The 25,460-nt window shown below is 41.3% G+C and overlaps 1 protein-coding gene across 1 annotated transcript in view; it reads left to right on the forward strand.

Annotated features, from left to right (window-relative positions):
* LOC117872003 (sodium channel protein type 5 subunit alpha-like) overlaps positions 1-25,460 on the forward strand; it is a 101,159-nt gene that overhangs the window by 17,701 nt on the left and 57,998 nt on the right. The window contains exons 5-13 of the mRNA XM_034759934.1: positions 146-274; positions 3,523-3,614; positions 4,541-4,762; positions 7,758-7,821; positions 9,285-9,426; positions 20,831-21,028; positions 21,979-22,161; positions 22,773-23,174; positions 24,677-24,803. Of these exons, the coding sequence (XP_034615825.1) occupies positions 146-274; positions 3,523-3,614; positions 4,541-4,762; positions 7,758-7,821; positions 9,285-9,426; positions 20,831-21,028; positions 21,979-22,161; positions 22,773-23,174; positions 24,677-24,803 (1,559 nt within the window). The remainder of the gene's footprint in view (positions 1-145; positions 275-3,522; positions 3,615-4,540; positions 4,763-7,757; positions 7,822-9,284; positions 9,427-20,830; positions 21,029-21,978; positions 22,162-22,772; positions 23,175-24,676; positions 24,804-25,460) is intronic.

The following is a 25,460-nucleotide window of genomic DNA, read 5'->3' on the forward strand; positions in this document are numbered from 1 at the left end:
TCGATGGAGCCTCTCCATTATCTTCAACGGGGCCATTGGACTAGCTCCTGGGGGCTCTAAGGCAGCTCACAGAGTGAGTACGCTGAATGTGCCTCTTCCACTAATTGCTAATGTTCTCGCATTTCTTGGACACTTTACTCCCCAGGTACACTTTCACTGGCATTTACACTTTTGAAGTATTGATAAAAATATTGGCAAGAGGATTCTGTCTGAATGAATTCACTTTCCTTCGAGATCCATGGAATTGGTTGGATTCCAGTGTCATTGCTATGGCGTAAGTAAGGGTGTATATGTATATTAAGGGTTATCATGCAGCTAAAGTATTTTTGCTTGTTTTGATTTTTTTCTCTAACTTTTCACTGAAGTGTCTAAATTGTTGTACTTTGCACCCAAGATACAAAATCATTTTAAGGAGCAATAACTGTGTGACGTTGTGCAGTCTATATGGTTTTATAAAAACTTGATAATAAGTCAATATAATGTAACTGAGATAGTTTTAGAGAAAATACGGTAATAAGTGAATGTAAGTAACTGGGATATGCCTCATGCAAAAGGTCTCTTGTAAGGTATCATTACAAAGCTTATAATCTACTGAGTATGATCATCTGATTTGCATAAATGTACCACTCTTGTATCTAAAACTAGAAATAGAAAATGTAACTCTGAGGGCCTATTGTAATTGTGTAAAGTGTGGACCATTAATGAGGGTTTGGAATCTTGATGACTCCCATTGTCTGCAGATGGCTGTATTTACCTGTGGGTCTTCCTGTATATGTGTGTGCTGGCAAGTGAGTAATGAAGTCTTGCAGTGACATGTGATCATGTCACCTGAACTGGAATCCATCTTTAACCTGGTGCTTTTCCAGTGAGGGGGGGTGGAAACCCAGAGAGACAAAGAGTTCCCGCCTTATGCAAAAGATATATAAAGGGGGGAAGAGAACAGAGAGAGGGAGGAGCCATCATGAAGAATCCCCTAGCTATCACCTGAGCTGCAACAAGAGCTGTACCAGGGGAAAGAATTGTGCCCAGGCCTGGAAGATGTCCAGTCTGAGAAACACTTACTGAAGCATCTCTGAGGGTGAGATTATCTGTATTTAGTTTGATTAGGCATAGATTTGCGCATTTTATTTTATTTTGCTTGGTGACTTACTTTGTTCTGTCTGTTACTACTTTGAACCACTTAAATCCTACTGTCTGTATTTAATAAAAATCACTTTTTATTTAGTAATTTACTCAGAGTATGTATTAATACCTGGGGGAGCAAACAACTGTGCATATCTCTCTATCAGTGTTATAGAGGGTGAACAATTTATGAGTTTGCCCTGCATAAGCTTTATGCAGGGTAAAACGGATTTATCTGGGTTTAGACCCCACTGGGAGTTGGGCATCTGAGTGCTAAAGACAAGCACTCTACTGCGAGCTGTTTTCAGGTAAACTTGCAGCTTTGGGACAGGAGATTCAGACCCTGGATCTGTGTCTGGAGCCAGACGGGAGTGTCTGGCTCAGCAAGACAGGGTGTTGGAGTCCTGAGCTGGCAGGGAAAGCAGAAGCAGGGGTAGTCTTTGCACATCAGGTGGCAGCTCCCAAGGGGGTTTCTGTGATCCAACCCGTCACAAACTGTATTTGGAAAAACTATCTAGTGCTCCTGTATCCCCTTCATTGTAGGGTGTAGAGGATAGCAACAGTATGCCAGTCCCTCAAAAGAGGATAAAAGGGACTGCATAGAGAGCAAAGACAGCAATAAGATATACTGTATTCTATTACATAGAAATCAACAGCCCCTTTATTTGAAATAGGAAAAGGATCTGACCTGACAGGCAGTGAGATTTAATATCTGTAGTGTCATGAAGTGTGTGTGCGTGCATGCATGTGTATGAAGGCACTTTGGCGACATACATACAGACACCATTGTAGTCAGTGAATCAAATCTGGGATTTCGTCACCAGAAACACAAGTTGAGCTTGAACTACTGAAATTAGAAAGCTATTTCAGTGGCAGCCACAAGAGGGAAATAAAATCAAACCCATTAAGCCATTGTATTATAGACTCTTCCTATTATTACACAAGCATGTCAAGAATATTTGCAATCCACAGCTCAGGACTCATAGGGGATGTCCATTTTTATGTTAGTTTCCTTTCAAATATAAATACCAACAAGAGGCAGAACCTATTAGTCCAGGTTTTATTTGATTACTCCAAACATTCCAGAGTGTTGTGAGTTCCAAAGGCACTGGGTCTTTTAGTTCCTTCTGTCTTGGTTTCTTTTTATCACAGTAAGGCAATAAACAGGCAATACTATCATCCATAGCGATTCCAATTATTTCATTGTAGTAGATGGTATGGAGTATACTCCATACCAACAGTGGCTGGAGCTACTCCCTACAGGGTTCCTCTGAGCTGTCTGCATACACAGCTTCTCACTCACTGTGCTCCCAGTGACAGCACACTGACTGCAGCCCAGTCAACAAAGAGGAGACGAGGAACTTCCTATCACACACACAAATACAGCCATGGACTGTAGAGTTCGATTATATCCATAGGTCCCTTTTTGTTACTAGTTCACTTGGCACTATTGGCTATTGTTCTAAGGGAAAGAATATCAAAATGATACCATTAAGGGAAAAGAGAAATGTGGAGCTACACGTGCCTCTGTTAGTGTGTGTAAGTGAAGCTTTGCTGTGGTCTTTCCCATCTTTGCTCCAAACAAACCAGATTGTTTATAAAATAAACTAGGAGAAACATTCTGAGTCACCTCATTAATATCTCTGCCTGTGAAGTCGTGACTCACTCAAAGTCTCAAGCTTGACCTCCTGCTTCGCCAAAAGAACTGTGTGTGTGTGTGTGTGTGTGTGTGTGTGTGTGTGTGTGTATGCGTGCGTGTGGAGGGTGGGGAGGAAGGGGTAATATCAGATAGAGCTGAGAAGCAGAGAAGAGCAAAGACTGTAGTTGATAGCTATTGAGGACTCTGTGTTATGGGAGGATGTTAGGCATCTTTTGTGGAATGGGGCTATTTGGGGGGAGAACAGATTGCTTTGCATTATGGGAATATGGGACACAGTTCTAAAGGAGAGATTTAATTCATTTTGTTTTAGGGAGGAAAATAGATGGATTTTTTTTTTTAGGAGGTAGGCCTGTGATGCAGGGGAATTGGTAGCTTTATTGTGGGTCTAGGGAGGAGGCATACTTTGAAGTTTTACTTGAGGATCTGGTCAAAAAGAAATTATTCTCTTCTTCCTCTGCTTTAAATACATAATTTTGAATAATTTCTGTGTTATTTTAGTTTAAATTTAAAAGTGTATTGTAGGACGTTGGCAACATGCATAATCAAGCACTGCCATGTAAATAGACTCTATTTGAAGTAACCAAGAAATAGATTTATAATACTTAGGATGAGCCCTTGACATGTGGTTTGTTAATGCACAAGATATTATATACTCAGAAAGGTTAGCAGTTAGGAAAAGGCATATAAAATAGTTGCTTTTTTCATTCAATAGCATATTGTGTCATGTCTTGATTTTACAGATATGTATCGATATTTAGTAGACTACGCAGTGTTTCAGTCCTTCGCACATTCAGGGTTCTGAGAGCTTTAAAAACCATTTCAATAGTCCCAGGTAAGAAGCCCAGATCTTTGAATATTTTCTGCCAACTACAAGTGATTTTCTCCTCCAACTTTATTATTGGTTGTTTTTTTTGCAGGTCTTCTGTCTTTTTTTATCTGTATAACTTTCAGCTGTTACAGATACCACTGAATTTGTGGACATGGATGGTGTCTCAGGATTGTTGACCCAGTCAGAATGATTTAAGCACTGGAAATAATTTGCCATCTAATTTATTTTGTTTATTTATGTCTGATGATTTTGTTTGATCTTTATAATGTCTATTACACAGAAAGCCCTTCTAATTGTTCCTGTTTATCATTTTTTTTGACTGTGCAATGTCAATACCTCAACAGACTTGTGCTTTATAATTATTTATTATTATTGGGTCAGATCCTATTCAGTTTTTACTTATTCCTTAATCAGGAAAGTCAATTAGGTATTGCCTGATTAAGGAAGGGCTGTATAAAACTTGAATAAGGTCAATGAATCTGGTCCATTGGTCTCTGTCTGGTCCGTCTGTATTATTTTCTGTATGTCTCTAGTGTTCACAGGTCCTCCCTAGGTAGCATCACTGTAAATTTTATTAGCATGATGCTTATTCCCCTTTCTAGATTATGAAAGACAGACTATCCTGATCCTTGCATGGAGGAGGGTGCAATACGTGGGGGAAGAACATAATAAGTCTTCTGCCCTCCATACAGCCTGCTTTCCCCGCAAAAGTGCTAGGGATAAATGTGTGTAGGGGAAAAAACTACATTTCTCATGTTGATTACTTCTAGCTCATCTGGACTATGCTCGTATTGCAAAGATGCATGTAACACTGGCCCAGTAAATATGAAACGGTGGCTGCTGTATCTTGTTTTAAATCTCAAAAAGAATGGTATACCGTATGTGTATCAGTTTCTCAGTCCATACACTGTTGAATTTCATCTCTCTAGGACTGAAGGTCATTGTAGGTGCACTGATCCAGTCTGTTAAGAAACTTACTGATGTGATGATCCTGACCCTTTTCTGCTTGAGTGTCTTTGCCCTCGTAGGCCTCCAGCTCTTTAAGGGCAATTTGAGACATAAGTGTGTCAGGCGTTTTAACTACACCAACGGAACTATTACTTCAGATGATAAGACATGGGACTCCTTTGACTTGTTTACTAAAGATTCAGGTAAACTGCCCTCTTATTTCTTTTTAAAATTGTAGTATTGTATATATATAGAGAGAGAGAGAGAGAGAAAGAGAGAGAGAGAGAGACTCCTGCACTGCAAATGATATTGAAAATACCAATGAACTGCTACCACAACACATTAGTCATCAAAATGCCAGAGTGGTTTGCAAATGTCCTGGGATAATTTCTGCTCTTGGTGATACAATTCTGTCTCTCTCTCTCTCCCCCTTCTCCCCACTCATCTAAAGTATTGGAAATAGTGTTCCCAAAGTTTCTGATAATATTCATCTATGTTTCCCAGTATGATACCATAGTAACTGAAATGCACATTAGCTCATTCTCTGATGTAATTCCCAGAAGTTCTGCCCTGTACAGTGTGCTGAACAGTTATAACTGTACAGAAAACTGTATGTTTAAGTAGGCTACACATTTATGTGTTTTGATGTGGCCTGTGAACAGTTTTATTAAAGATTCAGCTAAATTGCTTGATTTTTTCCCTTGAAATACGTTCTATATCTCTTTATTCCATATGTATGTCATGACCACAGTTAGTGCTGAAAGTATGGATGAGAACAGAGGTATGTGAAAACACACCAAAGCATTCTCAGAGGACAGGCACTAGTTAGATGCACCAAGGGAAGAAAGAGCTTTATGCAGAAGAAATATCTCAAAATACACCAGAGGAACCACACCAGAAAAAGTATTTGCATGTGTGACGGGTTGCCACCTGGAGCTGGGATACCACTGAGCCCTCTGACCCACCAGCCTGGGCTCCCTCACACTGTGCTGCTGTGAAAAGCTGCAGAGCCCTCCAAGGTTGCACTTTCACCAGCATTCACACAGGTAGGGACACACCCAACTGCAGTTACATGCAGGCTTTCTAACCACCAGCCTCCCAGCCTAGGACCCCAGAGCAGTACCATCCTGCCCTGGTCAAATCTGGCTAGTATATGGGTTTAATACCCAGTCCACCTCCCCCTCAATGTGAAGAAGACCATACACACTTGTGGTGACCAAGCTGAGATTTTCCCCTGACACTTTAGTCAAACACACACTGGTTTGGATTAAAACATAAAATAAGTTTATGAACTACAAAAGGATAGATTTTAAGTGATTATAAGTGATAGCAAAGAGATCAAAGCAGATTACCTAGTAAATAAACAAAACTGCTAACTTAGCTTAACATAGGATATGAATTAGCAAATTCTCACCCTGAGTGATAAATAAACAAGCTGGCAGATTCTTAATGTACAAACTGTCTTTGCTTTGCAACTTGGGTTTCCCAGGTTTTCATACACAGGCTAGAAATACCTTTAGCCTGGGACCATCACTTCCCCCAATTCAGTCTTTTTTCCTCGGGTGTTTCCAGGTGTGTTGTTTTAGGGAGAAGTGAGGTACCATCATGATGTCATTTCCCTCTTTTATATCTTCTTCACACTTGCTGGAAAGCTCTTTTGCTGTGACCTGGGTCAAACAGTTCCCATTGTGTAGTGCTAGCTCTGAGAGGTTTCTATTGTACACAGTTCCTGGGGTAAGCCTTGTACTTGTGTGCTTTTCCTCAATGAGCCATTAACATTGTTTCGCCTTTTTACTGTTGTACCTGAAAGGCTGCTTGTGGGTATTTTCAACCTCACATCATTTTTCAGTAACACATACATAGCCAAACTTCATAACTTCACATAGGATGATAGCACATACAATCCAATGAGATATTAATGTCTAGCACAGGGGTGGGCAAACTTTTTGGCCTGAGGGCCACATCTGGGTGGGGAAATTGCATGCAGTGCCATGAATGTAGGGCTGAGGAAGGGGGTTGGGGTATGGGAGGGAGTGCGGGGTGTGGGAGGGGGTGTGGTGTGCAGGAAGGGGCTCAGGGCAATGCCTCAGATGGTGTCACATGATCCTCAACCAATAGAGGAAATTTATGAGGAGGAGAAACATCCTCAGACTGAAGATTTACAAGTGCCTATAGCTATTTAATCCTCATCTTCAGACGAGGCAGTGATTTCCTCTACATTGTCTCATCCAGATGACTGTAAGAGCTTCCAAGAAATGCTAAAGCAGATAGCAGAGTTCCTCCAGAGTCCATTAGTGGAGATGCAGGAGTCCCCACAGAAACTGCTAAACATTCTCCATGCCATAATGCCACGGTGTGTGACACTCCCCATTAATGATGGTTTATTGGACCATGTACAAATATTTGGCAAACACCTGTGATAATCACCCTACATCCTACCCTGGATCTATGAGTAAGCAATCATTTTGACAGGTTGGTCAGGATTTGCACCACTACCATTCTGATAGATCTAGACCCTTTTCCCCCTCTATTTGGAAACCATCTACACTTCTTCCAGGAGCCATGGGTCTCTATAACAACAGACAGATTGTCTCAGTACGTTACTTCATACGATTCCATTGTACACCTACCCCTCACTCCCTTTTCCCATCTCTTTTCAGGAATCTCTCTCATGAAAGCAGAGAGAGAGTTTGGGAGTTATCAAGAGTACACTATATATATATATATAGAGAGAGAGAGAGAGGGAACAACTCAAAGACAGAAAAATTACTTACCTACACAGTAACTGGAATTCTTCGAGATGTGTTGTCCATATATATGTATTTCAGGACCTGCCCTTGTTCCCAACTACTACAGAGTCCTATTATGTATGGATTCTGCAGTGGCAAGGGAACTGAGTGGCAGTTGGGCATGCACCATGTTTTTATGCCCTTGGTATGGAAGCATAAGGACATTTAAGGTACATGCAGGGACACAATGGACACTGCTCACTAAAATACTCTAATCTCTAGTGCATGAGGTGCAACGAGTGGAATGAACAGCACATCTTAAAGAACTCCAGCTACTCTACACATGAGTAACTTTTTTAAATCATCAAATGCCTATTTTACCTGTGTGTGTGTATTACAATTCATATTAATCTAGCGGGTTGATGTTAAAAAGTATTCTTGATTTACTATGCTTCCATTTTTATTGTAGAAAATGTTCTCAAGAAGAATGACACCACTGATAGCTTGTTGTGTGGCAATGGCTCAGATGCTGGGTAACTGCAATCTACAATCTTTCTTGATTCTTTTCTTTCTTTGCTTCATATTCTTTGGCTTAACTCAGTCCACCAGTGATTAATGTGAAAAACAGATTTCATGTTCCTAACAACAACAGTAATGGGAACAAGGATATATACAAATAATAAGACAATTTAATGAAGGATAGGGGATAAAGCTCAAACCTGTGGTTTCCTTACTCAGGTCTAAATTATTTCCAGGCCTCCTGGCAGATGTTCTTGCAATTACTTTGACTTTCTTCTCAGGAATGCATTTAATACACATTTCCATTTAGTGAATTATATTTTAAAAGAATGATATGTGGAGAAGGAAGTAGGATTAACTTCAGTGTTTCTAATAAGAATGGGTGCATCATTTCAGAGAGAAAAAAATCTAATCCAAACTTTTCCCCTCCCCAGTGATGTAGGAAGAGAAGATTGAGAAAAAGGCTGGGGAGTTTCAGATGGGGATGGGCTTGTGGAGCCAAAGCTCTGCCTACTCCCTGCCTGCTTTCAAGGCCTGAGTGTGGCAGGGGGAAAGTACCAAGCATGTAACCCCAGCTTTCTTTTCTACCCAGTGCCCTGTCCCTGCAGTTGAGATACAGGGAGGCTGTGTGGGAGAGTTTCGGGAGGGAGGGTCTTAATTCCCCTTATGTTTTTGTGTGGCTGAGTAAGCCTGGGCCACAATCTGGCAAGTGCTCTGCTCTGCACAAGATACAGAAAAGTCAGCCTCTGCCTTGAAGGTCTTATAATTCACAATCTAAAAATCATCTTAGCTCACAGTGCCAAAAATAGATCATAGAATCATAGAATATCAGGGTTGGAAGGGACCTCAGGAGGTCATCTAGTCCAAGTGCTAAAAATAGATCATAGAATCATAGAATATCAGGGATGGAAGGGACCTCAGGAGTTCATCTAGTCCAACCCTCTGCTCAAAGCAGGACCAATTCCCAACTAAATCATCCCAGCCAGGGCTTTGTCACGCCTGATCTTAAAAACCTCTAAGGAAGGAGATTCCACCACCTCCCTAAATGTAGAGGTCAATCCTCAAAACAGTTACTCTTGTACCCATATTCCCTGTGATTTCAGTCAGACTATGTGTTAAGACAAGATACACTGGAAGACTCAGAGGAAGTGTTAACTTAGAATAAGAAATATTATATAGAATACACAAACAGATATATACATATATATCATTAAAAATGCAATTGTGTGCATCTGTTTTTGTATTACTGTCTCTACCCTTCCACTCTATGTCCCTCTTCCCCACCAAACTATCACAGAGGTGTGGAGGACATTTGCATAGCATGGGATACTGTTTGCAGGTCTCACAAAAGAAGTGAGTCCCTATATTTGAGTTTCAATATAGTTGAATATATTCTAAACTTACACATGAATTGAAGCTGCTTCCCTTTAAATTTGCACATTTGAAGCTTTCATCACTTTTCTGTTCTCATCTGTAGCTCCTGTCCAGATAAATATATATGTCTCAAAGTTGGGGAAAATCCTGATTTTGGCTACACAAGTTTTGATACATTTGGCTGGGCCTTTCTTTCCTTGTTCCGCCTGATGACACAGGATTACTGGGAGCGTCTCTATCAACAGGTATCAAATTTACTTATTTCAAATACAGTACCTCCTCATTTAAAGTCGTCCTGGTTAACGTTGTTTCGTTGTTACATTGCTGATCAATTAGCATGCTCGTTTAAAGTTGAGCAATGCTCCCTTATAACGTTTGGCAGCCACCTGCTTTGTCCACGGCTTGCAGAAAGAGCAGCCTGTTGGAGCTAGCTGGTGGAACCAGGGCGGGCCGGCAGCCCCGCTATCAGCTCCCTGCTCCCCTAAATTCCCTGTGCGGCAGCAGCCCAGCAGACTATCAATTGCTGGGCAGTTCAGCTGCCCTGCCCCCCACTGCTGTGTGCTGTTCCTGCCCTCTGCTTTGGAGCTGCTCCCAGGAGCCTCCTGCTTGCTGTGCAGAGGTGGGGGGAAGAGGGGTGCTAATGTCAGGGTGTCCCTCTCCCCCCGCTTCTATACCTTAGCTCCACAGAGCAGGAGGCTCCCAGGAGCAGCTCCAAGGCAGAGGGCAGGAGCAGCACACGGCAGGGGTAGGGGGTGGCAGCTGAACTGCCCATCATTTAGCAGTAAGGCATTCCCTGGGAAATATCCCACCCTCTTCCACCCTCTGATTTCAACACCTTAACCAAGCTTCACAGTCATCATAGCTGTGTACAGTATTAAATTGTTTATTTAAAACATATACTGTGTGTGTGTATATGTATGTGTATATACACACACACACACACACACAAAATACAGTCTTTTGTCTGGCAGAAAAAATGTCCATGGAACCTAACCCTCCTTTTACATTAATTCTTATGGGGAAATTGGATTAATTTAACATTGTTTAGCTTAAAATAGCATTTTTCAGGAATATAACTACAATGTTAAGCGAGGAGTTACTGTACTAAGTAAAGCAGTAACCTAACTGGCTAAATGTATAAAGTATTTAAAATTTAAAGAGAGAAAAAGAAGTTCTCCTTCAAATGATTGTGCACATATACATGCCACTGTAGGTGTGTGTGCGCCTAGTGCCCTCAAGTCAGAGGCTTTTGTCAGTACTACCATTAGGTGGCACATGAACCCCTGCTCCCCTCATGCTGTCAGGTAGGGCATAAAGGGCATGACCGATGTGTCTCTCTCAGTTCCTTTTAACTGCCCATGGTGACAGTTGGAGCTCCCCATTGCTCTGCTTCAGTTAACCATCTTTCTGAGTCTTTGTATATATAGTTAGTTAGTGTCTTAATAGTTTAATAGTTTAGTTAGTTAGTCATTGTAGTTTTACAAGTTCCTGGGAGATTTATTATAAAAATCCCCCAGAATTTAAACAGTGTGCAAGGTGTAGGGCTGTTTTTCCTGTCATGGATAGGCATGCCAGTTGTCTGATCTGTTTAGGTGAGGGACATATGAATGACAAATGGCTCCATTTGTAAGTCCTTCCCCACCAGGTCTAAAAAAAACAAACAGTAGTTTGAAGATTCACCTCATGAAGGAGGTAATGCAGCGTGCATCTGAACTGGACCCTGACCATGAAACAGTGGATTTTGATTAAACCTGAAGTACCCCTCCAGCCATTTCTCACCTAAGCACAAGTTGGACGAGAAACCTCATGCTTTGTCTTCTTTATCAGATTGGAAGCATTCCAGACTCTGACTCTGTCAAAAACTCTTCTAAGTCCTCTGATACATTTTCTTGACCATACAAATCTGAGTGTTCCCCAATACTGTCTGAGGAGGCACCCTTGACTCTGGTTCTGATATGGCTGCCAAAACTGGTGTCTTCACCTGTGCTGGATCCTTCTTCCTCTCCTTCATTAGTTTAGTCTGTTTCAGCACCATCCTTGGTTTTTCCTTACCTGACACCCCTTTGGTGCAGCTGAATCCTCAGCTTGCACCATCAATGCAACAGGTGCTGTCAATGCACTCTGTGGCTATCTCAGCTCTGCCAACTCCCTTGATGCCCTCTGTAGTCATGCCAGCTCTGTTTATGCTCTCACTGATTACACTGTTCTACAGCCAAAATGCTTCTGAAATAAATGTAGTCAAACTTTACTAATTCTGGGTCACTGAGAACGAAAATGATGCTTAAAATTGTTGATTGGCTCTAGTTTTCAAGATATGCTATTGGGTCAGAATATACGACCCTTGACTTGGGAATGGCAGAGGATAAGTGAGTTATAAAGGGAAGGGATCTCAATTTAAACCAGAAATGACTAAAATACATCTTTGACTGGATCTATGAATAAATCTATGGCTGGGTTTGGACAGTACTTGCTTTTTAGGCAAAACAATGAATGATGCAATCTGAAGCTGGTATTGCATCATACATGATATGAATTGCATCATGTTATTCCTAGAAGTCATGGATGATGCAATCATAATGAAGCTTACATCACTCTGCTGAACAAATTGCCCTATATCAGCTCTAGAAATCATACAGTGTCATGCTCTCTTATTTGTCAGTGTTTGATTTTGCAAAGGGACACATTTCTGTTTCGCCAAAGTGAGCAGAGATGCCTCATACTTGTGTGAACAGTGCAGATAACTTCTGCTATGTTTGTGGTGAAGTGACTTTTGCATCACAAAAGCGCAGTATAACCACTATGGTTAAGAAAGCCTATCACCTTTATTTTGGCTGCAAAATTGGAGATCAGGCAAGAGGTGGGCCCCACACATATGCTGCAACACTTGTGCAACAAATCTTCGCCTGTGGTTGAACAGGAAAAGGAAATCTATGCCTTTTGCAGTGCCATTGATTTGGAGAGAGCCAACAGATCATACCAGCAATTGTTACTTCTGCATGGTGCCTCCAGTTGGGAAAGGTGTGTCAAAGAAGAAAAAGTGGACTGTGCATTATCCAAACATTCCATCAGCTATACGCCCAGTACCCCACGGAGAAGGACTGCCGGTTCCTGATGCACCAGAATCATTCTCACTTGAGTCAGACGAGGAAGAGGAAGAGGATGAAACTTCTGGTCCTGAACCATCAATGTCACAGGACCCACATTTTCTCCCATCCTCCTCCTCTGAACCACACCTCATAACACAAGGTGAACTGAATGACCTTGTCAGGGATTTGGAACTACCCAAGAGTAAGGCAGAGCTGTTGGGCTCCAGACTACAACAGTGGAAACTCCTGGCAGATGACATTAGGGTTTCCATGTTCCGTGACCATCAAAAGGATCTTGTCCCATTCTTCTTCATGGAAAGTGATCTTGTAGCCTGCAACAACATCGATGGTGTGATGGCAGCCCTCAACATCATTCATGATCCAGATGAGTGGAGACTGTTCATTGATTCATCGAAGACGAGTCTTAATGCTGTTTTACTGCATAATGGCAATGTTTTGCCATCAATTCCAGTTGGTCATGCAGTCCATATGAAGGAAACCTATGACAACATGAAACAACTTTTGAGGTGCATAAACTATGACCAACATCAGTTTGCAGCTTTGTGGAGATTTGAAGATTGTTGCTCTCTTGCTTGGTCTGCAGACTAGATACACAACGTACTGCTGTTTTCTCTGCGAATGGGATAGTCGTGCAAGAGATTCCCACTACATCAAGAAAGATTGGCCACTCTGACAATCATTGGAGTCTGGGAGGAAAAGTGTTCAGCATCCACCACTTGTTGAATCAAGGAAGATTTTGTTGCCACCCTTACACATCAAGCTGGGTTTGATGAAGAACTTTGTCAAGGCCATTGACAAAACACAAGCAGCTTTCAAGTACCTCTGTGGAAAATTTCCAAGGTTAAGTGAAGCTAAGATAAAGGAAGGTTTCTTTGTTGGTCCTCAGATTCGTGAACTTCTTCGAGATGATGCATTTGACCATGCACTGCGTGGCAAGGAAAAGACGGCATGGAAAGCCTTCCAGTTAGTGGCAATAAATTTTCTCGGAAACAACAAGGCAGACAACTACAGGTTGTTGGTGGCAAACCTCCTCAAGGCATACAAAAGCCTTGGTTGCAACATGTTAATAAAGATACATTTTTTGCACTCTCATCTAGATTTTTTTCCACCGAACTGCGGAGCAGTGAGCGACGAGCACGGCGAGTGATTTCACCAGGACATTGCAACAATGGAGAAACACTATCAGGGCAAATGGAGCCCATCAATGCTTGCAGACTATTGCTGGACAGTGACAAGAGATGCTCCATTTAATGAATACAAGAGACAAGCCAAGAAGCGCCGAGTAGACACTGAATAGGACTAAACTATGTACATAATAGTTTTTTGCCTTTTGTTTCATAATACATTTTATTTAGATAACCCTTTTGCTGATTTTTAAAGTGTTACATAAACAGGACAGGTGAAATATTATCATGTAAAGCAACCATAAAGACATGAAAAGACCTAGGTTTACAATTTATGATTAAAACTCTACTATCTACACAATATACATAGACATAAAATGTAAAAACTTAAATATCTTAGAAACAGTAGCCAATCAGTTGTTTTATTGCCATATTTGAATTCAGCACATCAAAATACATAATAAATAGTACATTTTATCTCTGAAGCAGACGACTTCTCAAAAATTGTAGACCAGTGTTATGCCAGCCCCAGCCATGCATCCAGCACTACTGATGCATTCTGCAGCTATGCTGGCTCCACTGACAATGATGATGCACGTGGCACTGTTGATGCACTCTGTGGATTTACTGGCACCACCAGCACTGACAAGTTTATCTGCCTCTTGCTGCCCCAACCATTGTCTGCTTTTGAACCTCATCTGTCTCCAATACCCAGACCTCCTCTAGAACCCTGACGGGAACTGCTCCTCCCTATCCTGAGGATGTTTTATGTTTCTTCTTTGGACTCTGAGAGAGAGGACTCTGTTTCTTCCTCCAGATCTTTTAGATTACCCTAGGTCTTCAAATACCAGACCAAAAAACTAGGGTTGGATTCCCTACAGAGGAGTTTCAGCTTGGGGTCCCTCACCATAGATGTCTCAGGCCATGCCTTTTCCTCCTTGGCCTTTGGATGCCCCAAAAGATTCTCGACCCCCGTCTCATGCACCTTTTAGGAGAAAGTCTCCTCCTTCTGTAGTGCAGGAATCTTCTTCTATGGAGGAGGGGGAATAATTGGAGGGGTCACCAGATGTTCCTCCTCACATTTCTTCATGTTTTCCAGATGAAGCGGTAACTCTGGAGTCAACTTCTCTCTCCGCACGATCCAGAAGATTTCAGTGTTTTTCAGGACCTCATGAGGAGCATAGTTACCTCTGTAGAGGTCCAGGTGGAGATTGTGCAGGTTCTCCTGGTGTAGGAGGGGTCACCCTTCCTATCAGCAACATCTACTAAACCCAGAGAAGACTCTTTGGCAGACTCCAGTCTATATACCTCCTTTGGCTAAGAGAGTAGACAGAAGAGATCAATTTGCTCAACAAGATTTTGATTATTTCTTCACCCACACATCTCCTTATTCCTTGGTGGTCGCAACTGTTAATGAATGATTTTGCCAATCCCAATCTAAGGCCACTCCCATGGATAAGAAATGAAAGAGACTTGAGCTATATGGTTGTAAGGCGTATTCCACTGCCATGCTTCAAATGAGAGTTGCCAATTATCTCACTCTTTTATCTAAATATAATTTGGTTAACTGATAAATTGCTGGAGGAATATAGGGAACAATTTCTCGCCTTAGTTTCCAATGGTCAATATACATCTCAGACATCTCTTCATGCAGCAGTAGATGCTGCTGACACCACCTTGTCTTCTGTGGCAACTGCTGTCTCTATGAGATATTCTTCCTGGCTGTAGTCTTCCAGTATTCCAAAAGAGATGCAAATTACAACTGACAATTTACACTTTGAGAACTCTAAATTGTGTTCCGCCAAAACAAATGCTGCTATGAGCACATTGAAAGACTCTCATGCAACACTTTGATCATTAGGAGTCTACATTCTGGTTACTAAAAGGAAACAATTTAAACCACAACCCTGTTCTAGGCCTTCTTTCCATCAGCGACCTCCATATGCCTCTAAGAGAAGGACAAGATTTTTCTCAAAGACACCAGCCATCTTCAACTGTGGTGGGTCCTTCTCACCAGATGACTGCATCCTTGAAGCAATCGTTTTGATCCTTCCCTTGAAAAGAATGCACTAATGATATTGCCTCCTTTCAGATAATGCCTATCCCTCTTTTACTGTGGTTGATTACCTTTGACAAATGGGTACTCAGCACAGTAAAGGAGGAATCTGTCATCCAATTTACATCTTTCCCTTTTCCCAACCCACCTTCCCCATCCATTTTTGAGGACTCCTCTCACAAGACCATGTTACTTCAAGAGCTGTGGTCCCTTCTAGAATTGGGAGTGATAGACGAAATTCATTACCAGCACAGAGGAAAAGGCTTCTATTCCCAGTACTTCCTGGTCCTCAAGAAATCTGGTGGTCTCCGCTCCATTCTAGACCTAACAAACCTTAACTATTTCATCCAAAAGATCAGATTCAGGATGGTTACCCTCACTTCTATTATCCTTTCCTTGGAGATTGGTGTTACCCTTGATTTACAAGACACATACTTTCATATTGTGATACATCCTTGTCACAGGAAGAATCTTCAATTTGTGGTAAGCACCAACCACTACCAGCATGCAGTACTTCTCTTCAGTCTCTCATCAGCCCCGAGGAACTTTCCCAAATGCATGTCAGTGATAGCAGCCCATCTCCATCATACAGGCATTTAATATTCCTCTATCTAGATGACTGTCTAGTCTGGGCAGCATTAAGTGCTCAGGTCCAAAATGACACCCTAGTCATCAAACATTCTCTCATCTGGGCCTGAAATTAAATTTGGACAAATCTCAATTAAAACTGACTCAATGACTGACTTTCATAGGAGCAGACCTCGATGCCAGAACAGCCATTATCAGATTGTGGGTTCTAGGTGGTCAGGCCTCGTTGTTGGAGGAGTGCCCAAGAAGAAGTACCAGGGGTCAAACTTGGATGGACAGCCAGGAACAGGCTGAGGGCAGTGCTGAAACTGAAGTCTGGGGAAAGGCTTGGGGTCAGAACCAGGGCCAGAGTCCATAGAAAAGCCAAATCAGGATCATAATCAGAGTTTGAAAACAGGCTAAAGGCTGGAATCAGTCCAAGGGTCTGGGGGTCAGGAGGTGGGTGCATGGCTGAAGCAGGTCAGGAACAGGGCTGGGGCAGGGTCAGAATAGGGCACAGACAAGGTGGGAGTGGGCTGGAATAAGGCTTGGGCAAAACTGGGGCTGGAATAGGGACAAGATCAAGGGTAGTCTGAAAGTCTAGGAAATCTGAAACACAGCAAGGCAGCAGGAGGGTCCCTAGCTGAGTGGTGCTATTGGATAGACAAACTTACAGCTTTGGCAGTTGGAGTGCCTGGGCTCATCTGACTTGGACCCTGCCCAAGGATAAGCTGCTGAAGCATGCCTGAGAGATATGTCACTGCAGGCTCTTCTGGAGGGGTGAATCATAGCTGAGTGACCAGCCCTGGTCCAGCTATGGGTTTGCCTCACTGCCATGGCTTAACTCCTAAAGGAGAGGCACCACGCTATAGCCTTCCTTTCCCAAAACCTCCAAATTCAATCCAGCAACAGCAGTGTGTGCCTGCCTTCAGCTCCTGGGTCACTTGGCTTTGTGTATGTACGTAACTCTAGATGCCAGACGTCACCTTTACTGTTTCCAGGCCTGGCTTCATTCAGTATATCACCCTTCCAGGCAGCCTCTGGACATGCAGATTTCCATACCTGCTTGAATGTTCTAGTTTCTGGATTGATGGTTGGAGCCACAAAATTAGTGCAAAGGAATTCTGTTTCTGGCCCCAAAACCTGGTAACAGATCGGGGAGGCATCTTAGTCAACTTCAGGCACAAGCTCTTTGGTCACCTCAGGAAGTTTCCCTCCACATAAATGTGCTGGAGCTCAGAGCTAGTTGGTGGGCCTGCCAGATATTTATGCCTACCATTCAGAATCAGATGGTACAAATCCTCGCAGACAACATCACTGCCATGTTTTACCTGAACAAGCTGGCCAGGTACAAGACAGTCTCAACTGGGCCAGGAGGCTATCCTTCTATGGAATTTGTATGTTCATCACAAAGTTTTCCTGAAAGCCTTTCACCTTCCTGCTATGAGAAACATGCTGGCAGATTCCCTTAGAAGGGTTTGCAACTGAGAACATGTCACCTCAAGACAGAGTGCAGATATAAAATGTCTAGACATCATTAATGACCGCTTCTTGGAGCAGCTAGTCCTGGAACTCAGAAAGGGAGAGGCAATTCTTGATTTAGTCTTAAGTCGTGCAAAGGATCTGGTCCAAGAAGTGAATATAGCTGAAACACTCAGTTAGTTATAGCAACTATAATGTAAGTATTATTTACCCCTTCACATAACACAAGAAGAGGAGAGATTAAAAAGACTAGGACTGTTAGAAAGAGATTAAGGGTGATATGATGGAGATCTAAAAAAATCATGAATGGTGTGGAGAAAATGAATAAGGAAGTGTTATATACCCCTTACATAACACAAGAACCAGGGGCCATCCAATGAAATTAATAGGCAGCACGTTTAAAATAAACGTAAGGAAGTACTTCTTCAAGCAATGCACATTCAGCCAGTGGAACTTGCTGCCACTGGATTTTGTGAAGGCCAAAAGTATAACTGCGTTCAAAATAGAATTAGATAAATTCATGGAGAATAGGTTCATCAATGGCTATTAGCCAGGATGGTCAGGGATGCAGCCCCATGCTCTGGGTGTTCTTAAACCTTTGACTGTCAGAAGCTGGGCCTGGATGACAGGGGATGATATCACTCGATAAATTGTCCTGTTCATTCTCTCTGAAGAATCTGACACCAGCCACTGTCAGAAGACAGGATACTGGGCTAGATGGACCATTGGTCTGACTCAGTATGTCCATTCTTATGTTCTTTTGAAAATCTGAATAACAAATGCATAAGATTTTGTTCCAGGGTGGGCTGCAGCCCGGGTTCCATCACAAACGTTTGTCTCCTTTCCTGATCCAGTCACCTAATATATTCATTCCCCCCAGTTCCTATCTCTCTGAGAGGAAGCTGAAATGAGACAAAGCATTATTAATCTGTATTGCACCGGTGTGGCCAAGTCAATATTAGTTCACTGATCTACATCGACTGTTAATCTGATTGCCAATATCTTATAACTACTCAAGGATCTTCTGTCCCAGAACTAGGGCAAGTCCCTACATTCAAACCTTGAATTTCTCCACGTTACTGTGTGGATGATCTCTGGTTGAACACTCATGAGAAATTGTGCTTCCAAGAGAGACCATCTTGGTGAGTGGCACAAAGGAGTCCATGAGAGCCACATATGCATCAAGTTGGAAGAGGTTTTTCATTTGGGCTCATTCTCACAGTTTATCACCCCATCACACATAAGTTACACATGTAGTGGACTATATTCTGCACCTGAAATCATCAGGCCTCTCAAATTGATCTGTGAGAGATCACGTGGCCTCTATTTTGGCATTACCTTCGACAGTACATGGTTTTTTCCAACTTTTCTTACCCTCTTGCATCTTGGTTTTGAAAGGCCTAACCAACACATACATTCCTGTGCCACCTGCTGTATCTGTATGGGATTTAAAGTCATGGGAGCCACTTTTGAGCCTATAGGAATGACAACCTATGTTGTCTATGAAGATGGCATTTTTGGTTGTAATCACTTTCTCAAGGAGGGTTTCAGAACATTAAGCTCTCCTAGCTGAACCGCCTTTCACAGTCTTTCATAAGGAAGGTGTCCCTTAGGCCACATCTTAAGTTTATGCCTAATGTAGTGTCAGCCTTCCATCTGAACCAAACCATTCTGGTGTTTTTCCCAAAACCTCATTTGACTGTGACTGAAGAAGCACTCCATATCTTGGAGGTTTGTAGAGTCCTGGCATTTTACTTGTACCACACTAGACCCTTCAGATCTTCCCCCAGACTCTTTGTGGACTATGCTGAAAGAACTTAGGGTCAATCAGTGTCATCTCAACAAATCCCCCATTAGTTTTCTGACTGTATCAAACTCTGAAGTCCCTCCTCCATGTGAATAATGACTCACTCTACGACTTCAGCTTTTATGAGCAATTCTGCAACAGCTGATGTATGCAAGGCAGCAACATGCTTGTGCATGCATACCTTCTCTACTCATTACGCCATCACTCAAGCCTCCTGTGATGATGCCACATGAAGACGGTGCCATAGTCGCTCTTCAAATGATCCAAAGTCCCGCCGCCTATAAGGGAACTACTGATGTGTGGCCCATAGTGGAATGTATATATACACAATCACTCAAAGGAGAAAAAATGGTTACTTACCACTACAATAGTAGTTGTTCTTTGAGGTGCGTTTGACACACACACATTCCACGAACCTTCCACTTTTCTTGTGACTTCGGATTTAACTTATGGCAGTACGAAGGAACAGAGAGGGAGGTAGCAGTCTTCCCCTTTTATGCCCTTGCCTGATAGCATGAGGAGAGAGGGGTGCACACACCACCTATTGGTACTGCTGGCAGAAGTCTCCAGCTCTGGCGCACTAGGTGGAATGTGTATGTCTCTGACTCTAGTAGACTATAGTGGAATGTGTATGTGCACAACAAACAACAACAGTTATTGTACAGGTTAGTAACTGTTGGTTTTTTTTAATGAAATGATGGGTGCAAGTCACAGAATAAGTGACTGTTGTGCACATCAGTATGTTGGGGAAACTACAGCTAATTCACTATACTGAACTTTCAGTTAAGAATTTTGACAGGGAAATTAAACAGCTCACGAAAAACACTTCATAGATTGATGTCTGATGGGTTAATAACTACAAAGCAGAATATTTTACTAGCCCGGAGGAAAAATTCAAAATATGCGACATACATATCCATAAAAAGGGGGAGCGCAAGAGGGATTGGCAACATAATACAGAGCCTTGCACCTCTGAATCTGACTCACACCTCTTCCTATCTGCTGTTTGGCAAGAGCATAGCCTCTTTGTACTGTGGTGTTTGCCAGACTTCCTGCAAGGGGGCAACATAATGCTTCCACAGCCCTTTAAACTAACCCTAATGCGCTGCAGTCCCAGCAAGTGTAGTGCAGCAGAAAGGGACTGAGATGTCACCATGCACTGCTCCAGTAGCACAATAGAGCCTTCCCCTCAGATGTGCAGGTCCCTTTCTGTTCACCCAAACTGAGCTCGACTGGCCACCATCAGGAAGGTCATTCGGGTTCATTTGAGGTAGTATAGGAAGTAGGAGAGGGAGCAGAGGGCAGGGTTCTATTAAGGTTCTTTCCAAGCATTTTATTCAGGAATATGGATATGTGACCAAGCTTTTAAAAAATATTTTAGAATAATATTTACTACTTTCATATAGTGCTTTACATCTTCACTGTGCTTTTCAATATTAATTAATCTAATTAGATATGAAATGTCATTTCAGACTTCTTACTGTAGTGTGTACTTTGTGCTTACAGACTCTCAGAGCTTCTGGGAAGATCTACATGCTCTTTTTTATGGTGGTCATCTTTCTGGGCTCATTTTATCTGGTCAACTTGATCCTGGCTGTAGTAGCAATGGCATATCAAGAGCAGAACAAAGCTACTATTGCGGAAACTGAGGCAAAGGAAAGGAAGTTTCGGGAAGCCATGGAACTGTTAATAAAAGAACAAGAGGTCCATGAACTGTTCCGTTGTTAAAATTAGGCAATCTCCACCTACAGTATATAATATTGATAATGAAATTTATCAGTCACTCCTTATCTTTGAGTGTGTATAAACAATGACTCCATGGTCACCCATGAGAAGAGGTGCCAACTACTATCTTATTCAAAGTTGTCAGACTGCTGCCTAGAGTAATAGGAATGATTCCTTATTTGTTGGTAAATTGTAGCTGTGAGGAGTCAACAGCAGAACGTAACATTAGTCCATGGTACTGTAAGCAAATTGATATTATTAAGTATGTCTAAAATTCCACCAATCTATAGTTTCCACAGAGACACATGAACATTTTTGTATTCCTCTGCTGTGCTGTTATATGCTTGTGAGTAGGCTGGGTATTGAGATATACAATAATTTTGTTCTTTGACTGCTTTAGAGTTAGATCCAAAGCCCATTGAAGTAAATGAAAAGACTCTAGTTGACTTCAATGGCTCAAGCACCTAGAGAGCAGAATTCTTGTATAGAAAAATATCACTGAAAACTTAACACAAATTGTGATTTTCAGTGTTTAAGCCCTCATATTGGGAAGTGGATAGATTATGCAGAATCAGGTTAAAAAATGAGTATTTTTACAGTAAGCAAAAAGGTAGTGAGTATACAAAAATGGAAGTTGAACCACATCAATAGTCCAGACTGTTATATTTTGTCTCCGATAGGGGCTATTACCTGTTTGCACATAAACACGCAGCATGTAACTACTTGTTCAGTATTCTATGTGGAGTGGGAAATCCTTCCTAATTCCTGCTGTGATCAGCTTGCACCAAACACAAGGAGTATTTTAACCATCTATATGAAATGATAATTGTTAACAAGAAAGAATTACAGAGCACAGCAATCTTTTCCCTTACGCAGATGCTAATTGTGCAACTATAATATCAGCTATGGTTTTGTTTGTTTAATTTTAGGCATTGTCTGATAAAGGAAATGATACAATGTCACTTTGCTCTTTTGAAATCTCGTCTTTACCATCAAAAGAAGTCAAAGATAGAAGCAACTTGAGAAAGAAAAATAAGTCCTTAGGGATAGAAGATTATGGGGAAGATCAAAAAGTTCCCAAATCACAGTCCAGTGACGATCAACGAAAGTCGGTAATTCATTGTGTAAATTCAAGAATTGCTCAAAAGTACAAATAAAACCCCATTAAGAAACAGTAGGCTGTATTTATAGATAAGCTAACATCCGCTTCTTCAATATTTAAAAAAAAAATCTCTTTTGGGGTGGGAAGAAAGCATATAATGTTACAATGCAAAAGTTAAACTTTGAGAAAGTTGTGTGTGAAAGAGAAGGTATAATGAAAGTGAAATGTCAGCCTTCATTGCAGAATTTTTTGTAAGAGAAGTAGTTTCATGAACATTTAAAAATATACATAAAAAAAGCATTTCCTGCAGTATTAGGAAATAAAACAAAACTGCATTGGAACTAGAATTCAATTAACATTCCATAAACAGTCTTTTGCAAAAATAAAATCAATATTTAGTGAAATGAAGTTACATGGATTACCAGAGATTCCTGCTTCAGCTGATAGGATTTCAATAACTGTCATTTAAAATCTAAATTAAATCCTTTTTGAGTAACTTTAAATAAAGGGGGACTTATGGATTTTCTATGGTTGATGGGAGAACTCAAAATCTTTATCAATCCCCAGAAATGTATTGCTTGATGTGCCATTTCCCCCTTTTTCCTTTTTTGGGACTTTTAGGCTCTTCTTGGTCTTACTTATGGTGCCAGTGCAAATCAAATGAAGCGCAGGCTCAGCCATGGAAACATGTTCAATTTCCAGATATCTGGCAGAGACATTGGCTCCAAAGCTGATTTTGGTTGTGATGAGATCAGCAGTGCTGGGGAAAATGAAATCCAGCGTGGGTCACTGTTGGTTGCACGGACTGGAAGACTACCGAGTGTGCAAAGTCAAATGAGCCATAGTTCTTACCCTGCTACTCCTAACTGCATGCAGAATGGCAAGTGCAACAGCACAGATGGTTACAATGGCGTGGTTTCATTAATGGGAGGAGGAAGCACCAGGGCATACAGTCTAGAACCACCTGCTTCTGAAGGGTTATTGCTCCCTCCAGTTATGGAAAACCCTAGAATAGGTGATTTGGTAAGAAAAGTGCAATTTTAAAAACATGTACTTCATATTATGTTTTCCTCCAGAAGCATAAGGTTTTCTGTGGTTTCTTTACGTACTTTAACATATTGAACATCCACAAAAACACAGTAGGGCAGGACCTATCGAAGAAAATCTGCTCTCTGCTAGGTTATTTTAAATCCGGAGTAACTCCAGTGAAGTTGAGAACAGAATCTGAACCAGTGTGAGCATCGTGGACCAAATTCATCACTTGAATAAGAAGATACAACTTCACTGATGTAAATGGATCTGCATTTGCTTACTCCGGCAGTTAAAGTGGCCACATGAGTTTAACACAGCTCTCATGCTACTGACAAGTGTTGTTAAAGTGGTCAAAGTATTTCTATTCTAAACTGCCTTTTTCACCTGTTCAGAACTTTTGCAAACTTTCTTTTCAGGCACCTGAAATTTTCTAGGTCTGGTCTCTGCCAGTGGTGAAAAATTTGAGCAAAATGAGTTCAGCCATTTTTGAATATGAAAAATAATTATTGTGATCTTTTTTGAGCAGCTCTTGTGCTGAAATGGTTTGCAATAGAAAGATATAATTTGGCATGAAAATACTCCTTAGTGAAAATAAGTGATCCTTGGTATTCCGATGAAAATTCACTTTTGTTTGGAGAATTCATGATGGTTTGAAAATTGTACTCTGCCTGTAATATAACCATTTTAAATAATCTTTCAGTGCACTAAAGCAAAAAGCTGCACTGTACATGGATGTGTGTTAGATTTTGGATCTTTTTAAAAAGTTTTATGTGGGATTTCAGAAATTTTGGAGAGTGTGTGAAAATTTTCCCAGTGGGGATAAGACGAATAGGCAGGACATAGGGAGAAGCAATAAAACAGGCTGAGGAGAGCTGGTGCTGTAAAAAGAAAATCATATGTGCACAATGGGAGATCTGCAACCTGTTGATCCTCCTCTAGGATAAAAGAGTTGAGAAGATAGGGAGTGGGAAAAATGTGCAAAATTTTAGGACTTATGGGTTGTCATTGCATTTATCTAGCCCTGGTTGAAAGCATACAAACCCGTTACATTTGTATATGATTCCAACCCAAATCCATGAAGAGAGGGGAGGAGAGGGAGGTCAGGATAACAAAATTAATAGAATATTATAGCATACACTATCTGCTTGGGCACATGTGTGTAACATGCCAGGTGTTTCATGATGTGCAGAAACACTACCGATAAATTCAGGATAGGAAATTCAGAAGGCTCAATAAAAGAGGAATTGTAGATAGGTAGAATGTCTTTAACCAAATTGAAATTTGTGCAGAAGTCTGGAATGCACATACCCTGGGAACTTGAATGGCCACAAGGGATTAGGGCCTTCATTTTACATCTCATTCTAAATGGCTGAGGGAGGCCCATTTATTTCACAGCATGTCTTCATTCATATTAATCTCCACAACTACCCATCTGCCTGTTACTTCACTTTGTTTTGTGGTATGTTACTAACCACGTTTACTTCTTTAAGCAGAGCACTTTATGTGATGAGGCGAGCAAGATGTATTTGGCCCCTCGTCTGTCAGTGGATTATTTTAATGAGCCACTTCAAAGACAAAGGGCAGCAAGTGCAATCAGTATCATTACCAGTGTCCTGGAAGGTAAGTCATTTCTCATCATTTTTTTATTCAGACCTAAGCATATGTTGATGTGAAAGATCAGAATGTCATCAAAATGTCAACAGCAAAAATTTAAAGTTGTTAATAGAGCCTTTGTAGATGCTATAGTTAGGAAATTCCAGAATTAATGTTGCCTATGCAGCCTTAATTTGGCTCCCTTGTGAATATGTGTTATAAAACAGTCTTTAATTACATAATTAGACTTTTTATTCTACAGGACTCTCACCTCATTCAGTGCACAGGATGGACAGTGAATGAGATAGGGGTAGCAGAAGGAGAAAGGTCGTTCTCTCGTGTTTAAGGCACTGGAGCTGGATACAAGAGAGCTGAGTTCTATTCTTGATTTTGCCATAGTCTGTGATATTGGGAAAGACTATCATAGGCACATGATCAAGGGAACCAAATAAAGATTGCACAGGCAAAATTAATTCTGTCGTTTCCAGACTTTTCAGTGCTTGACTTTGCCACCTTAAAATTCTTTTAATTTAGTTTTTATACATAATTATAGATGGATCTGCTAGTGTCACCTATTATTAAGGTTACCTGACACATCTCATTATAAGATTCTGTTCCAGCTGCTTATAACTTTGCCAAACATTAATCTTTTGGGCTGAAATCTTATATGCTGGGTGTCTACCT

This window comes from Trachemys scripta, chromosome 2 (assembly GCF_013100865.1).
Source record: "Trachemys scripta elegans isolate TJP31775 chromosome 2, CAS_Tse_1.0, whole genome shotgun sequence".
Classification (NCBI taxonomy): domain Eukaryota; kingdom Metazoa; phylum Chordata; order Testudines; family Emydidae; genus Trachemys; species Trachemys scripta.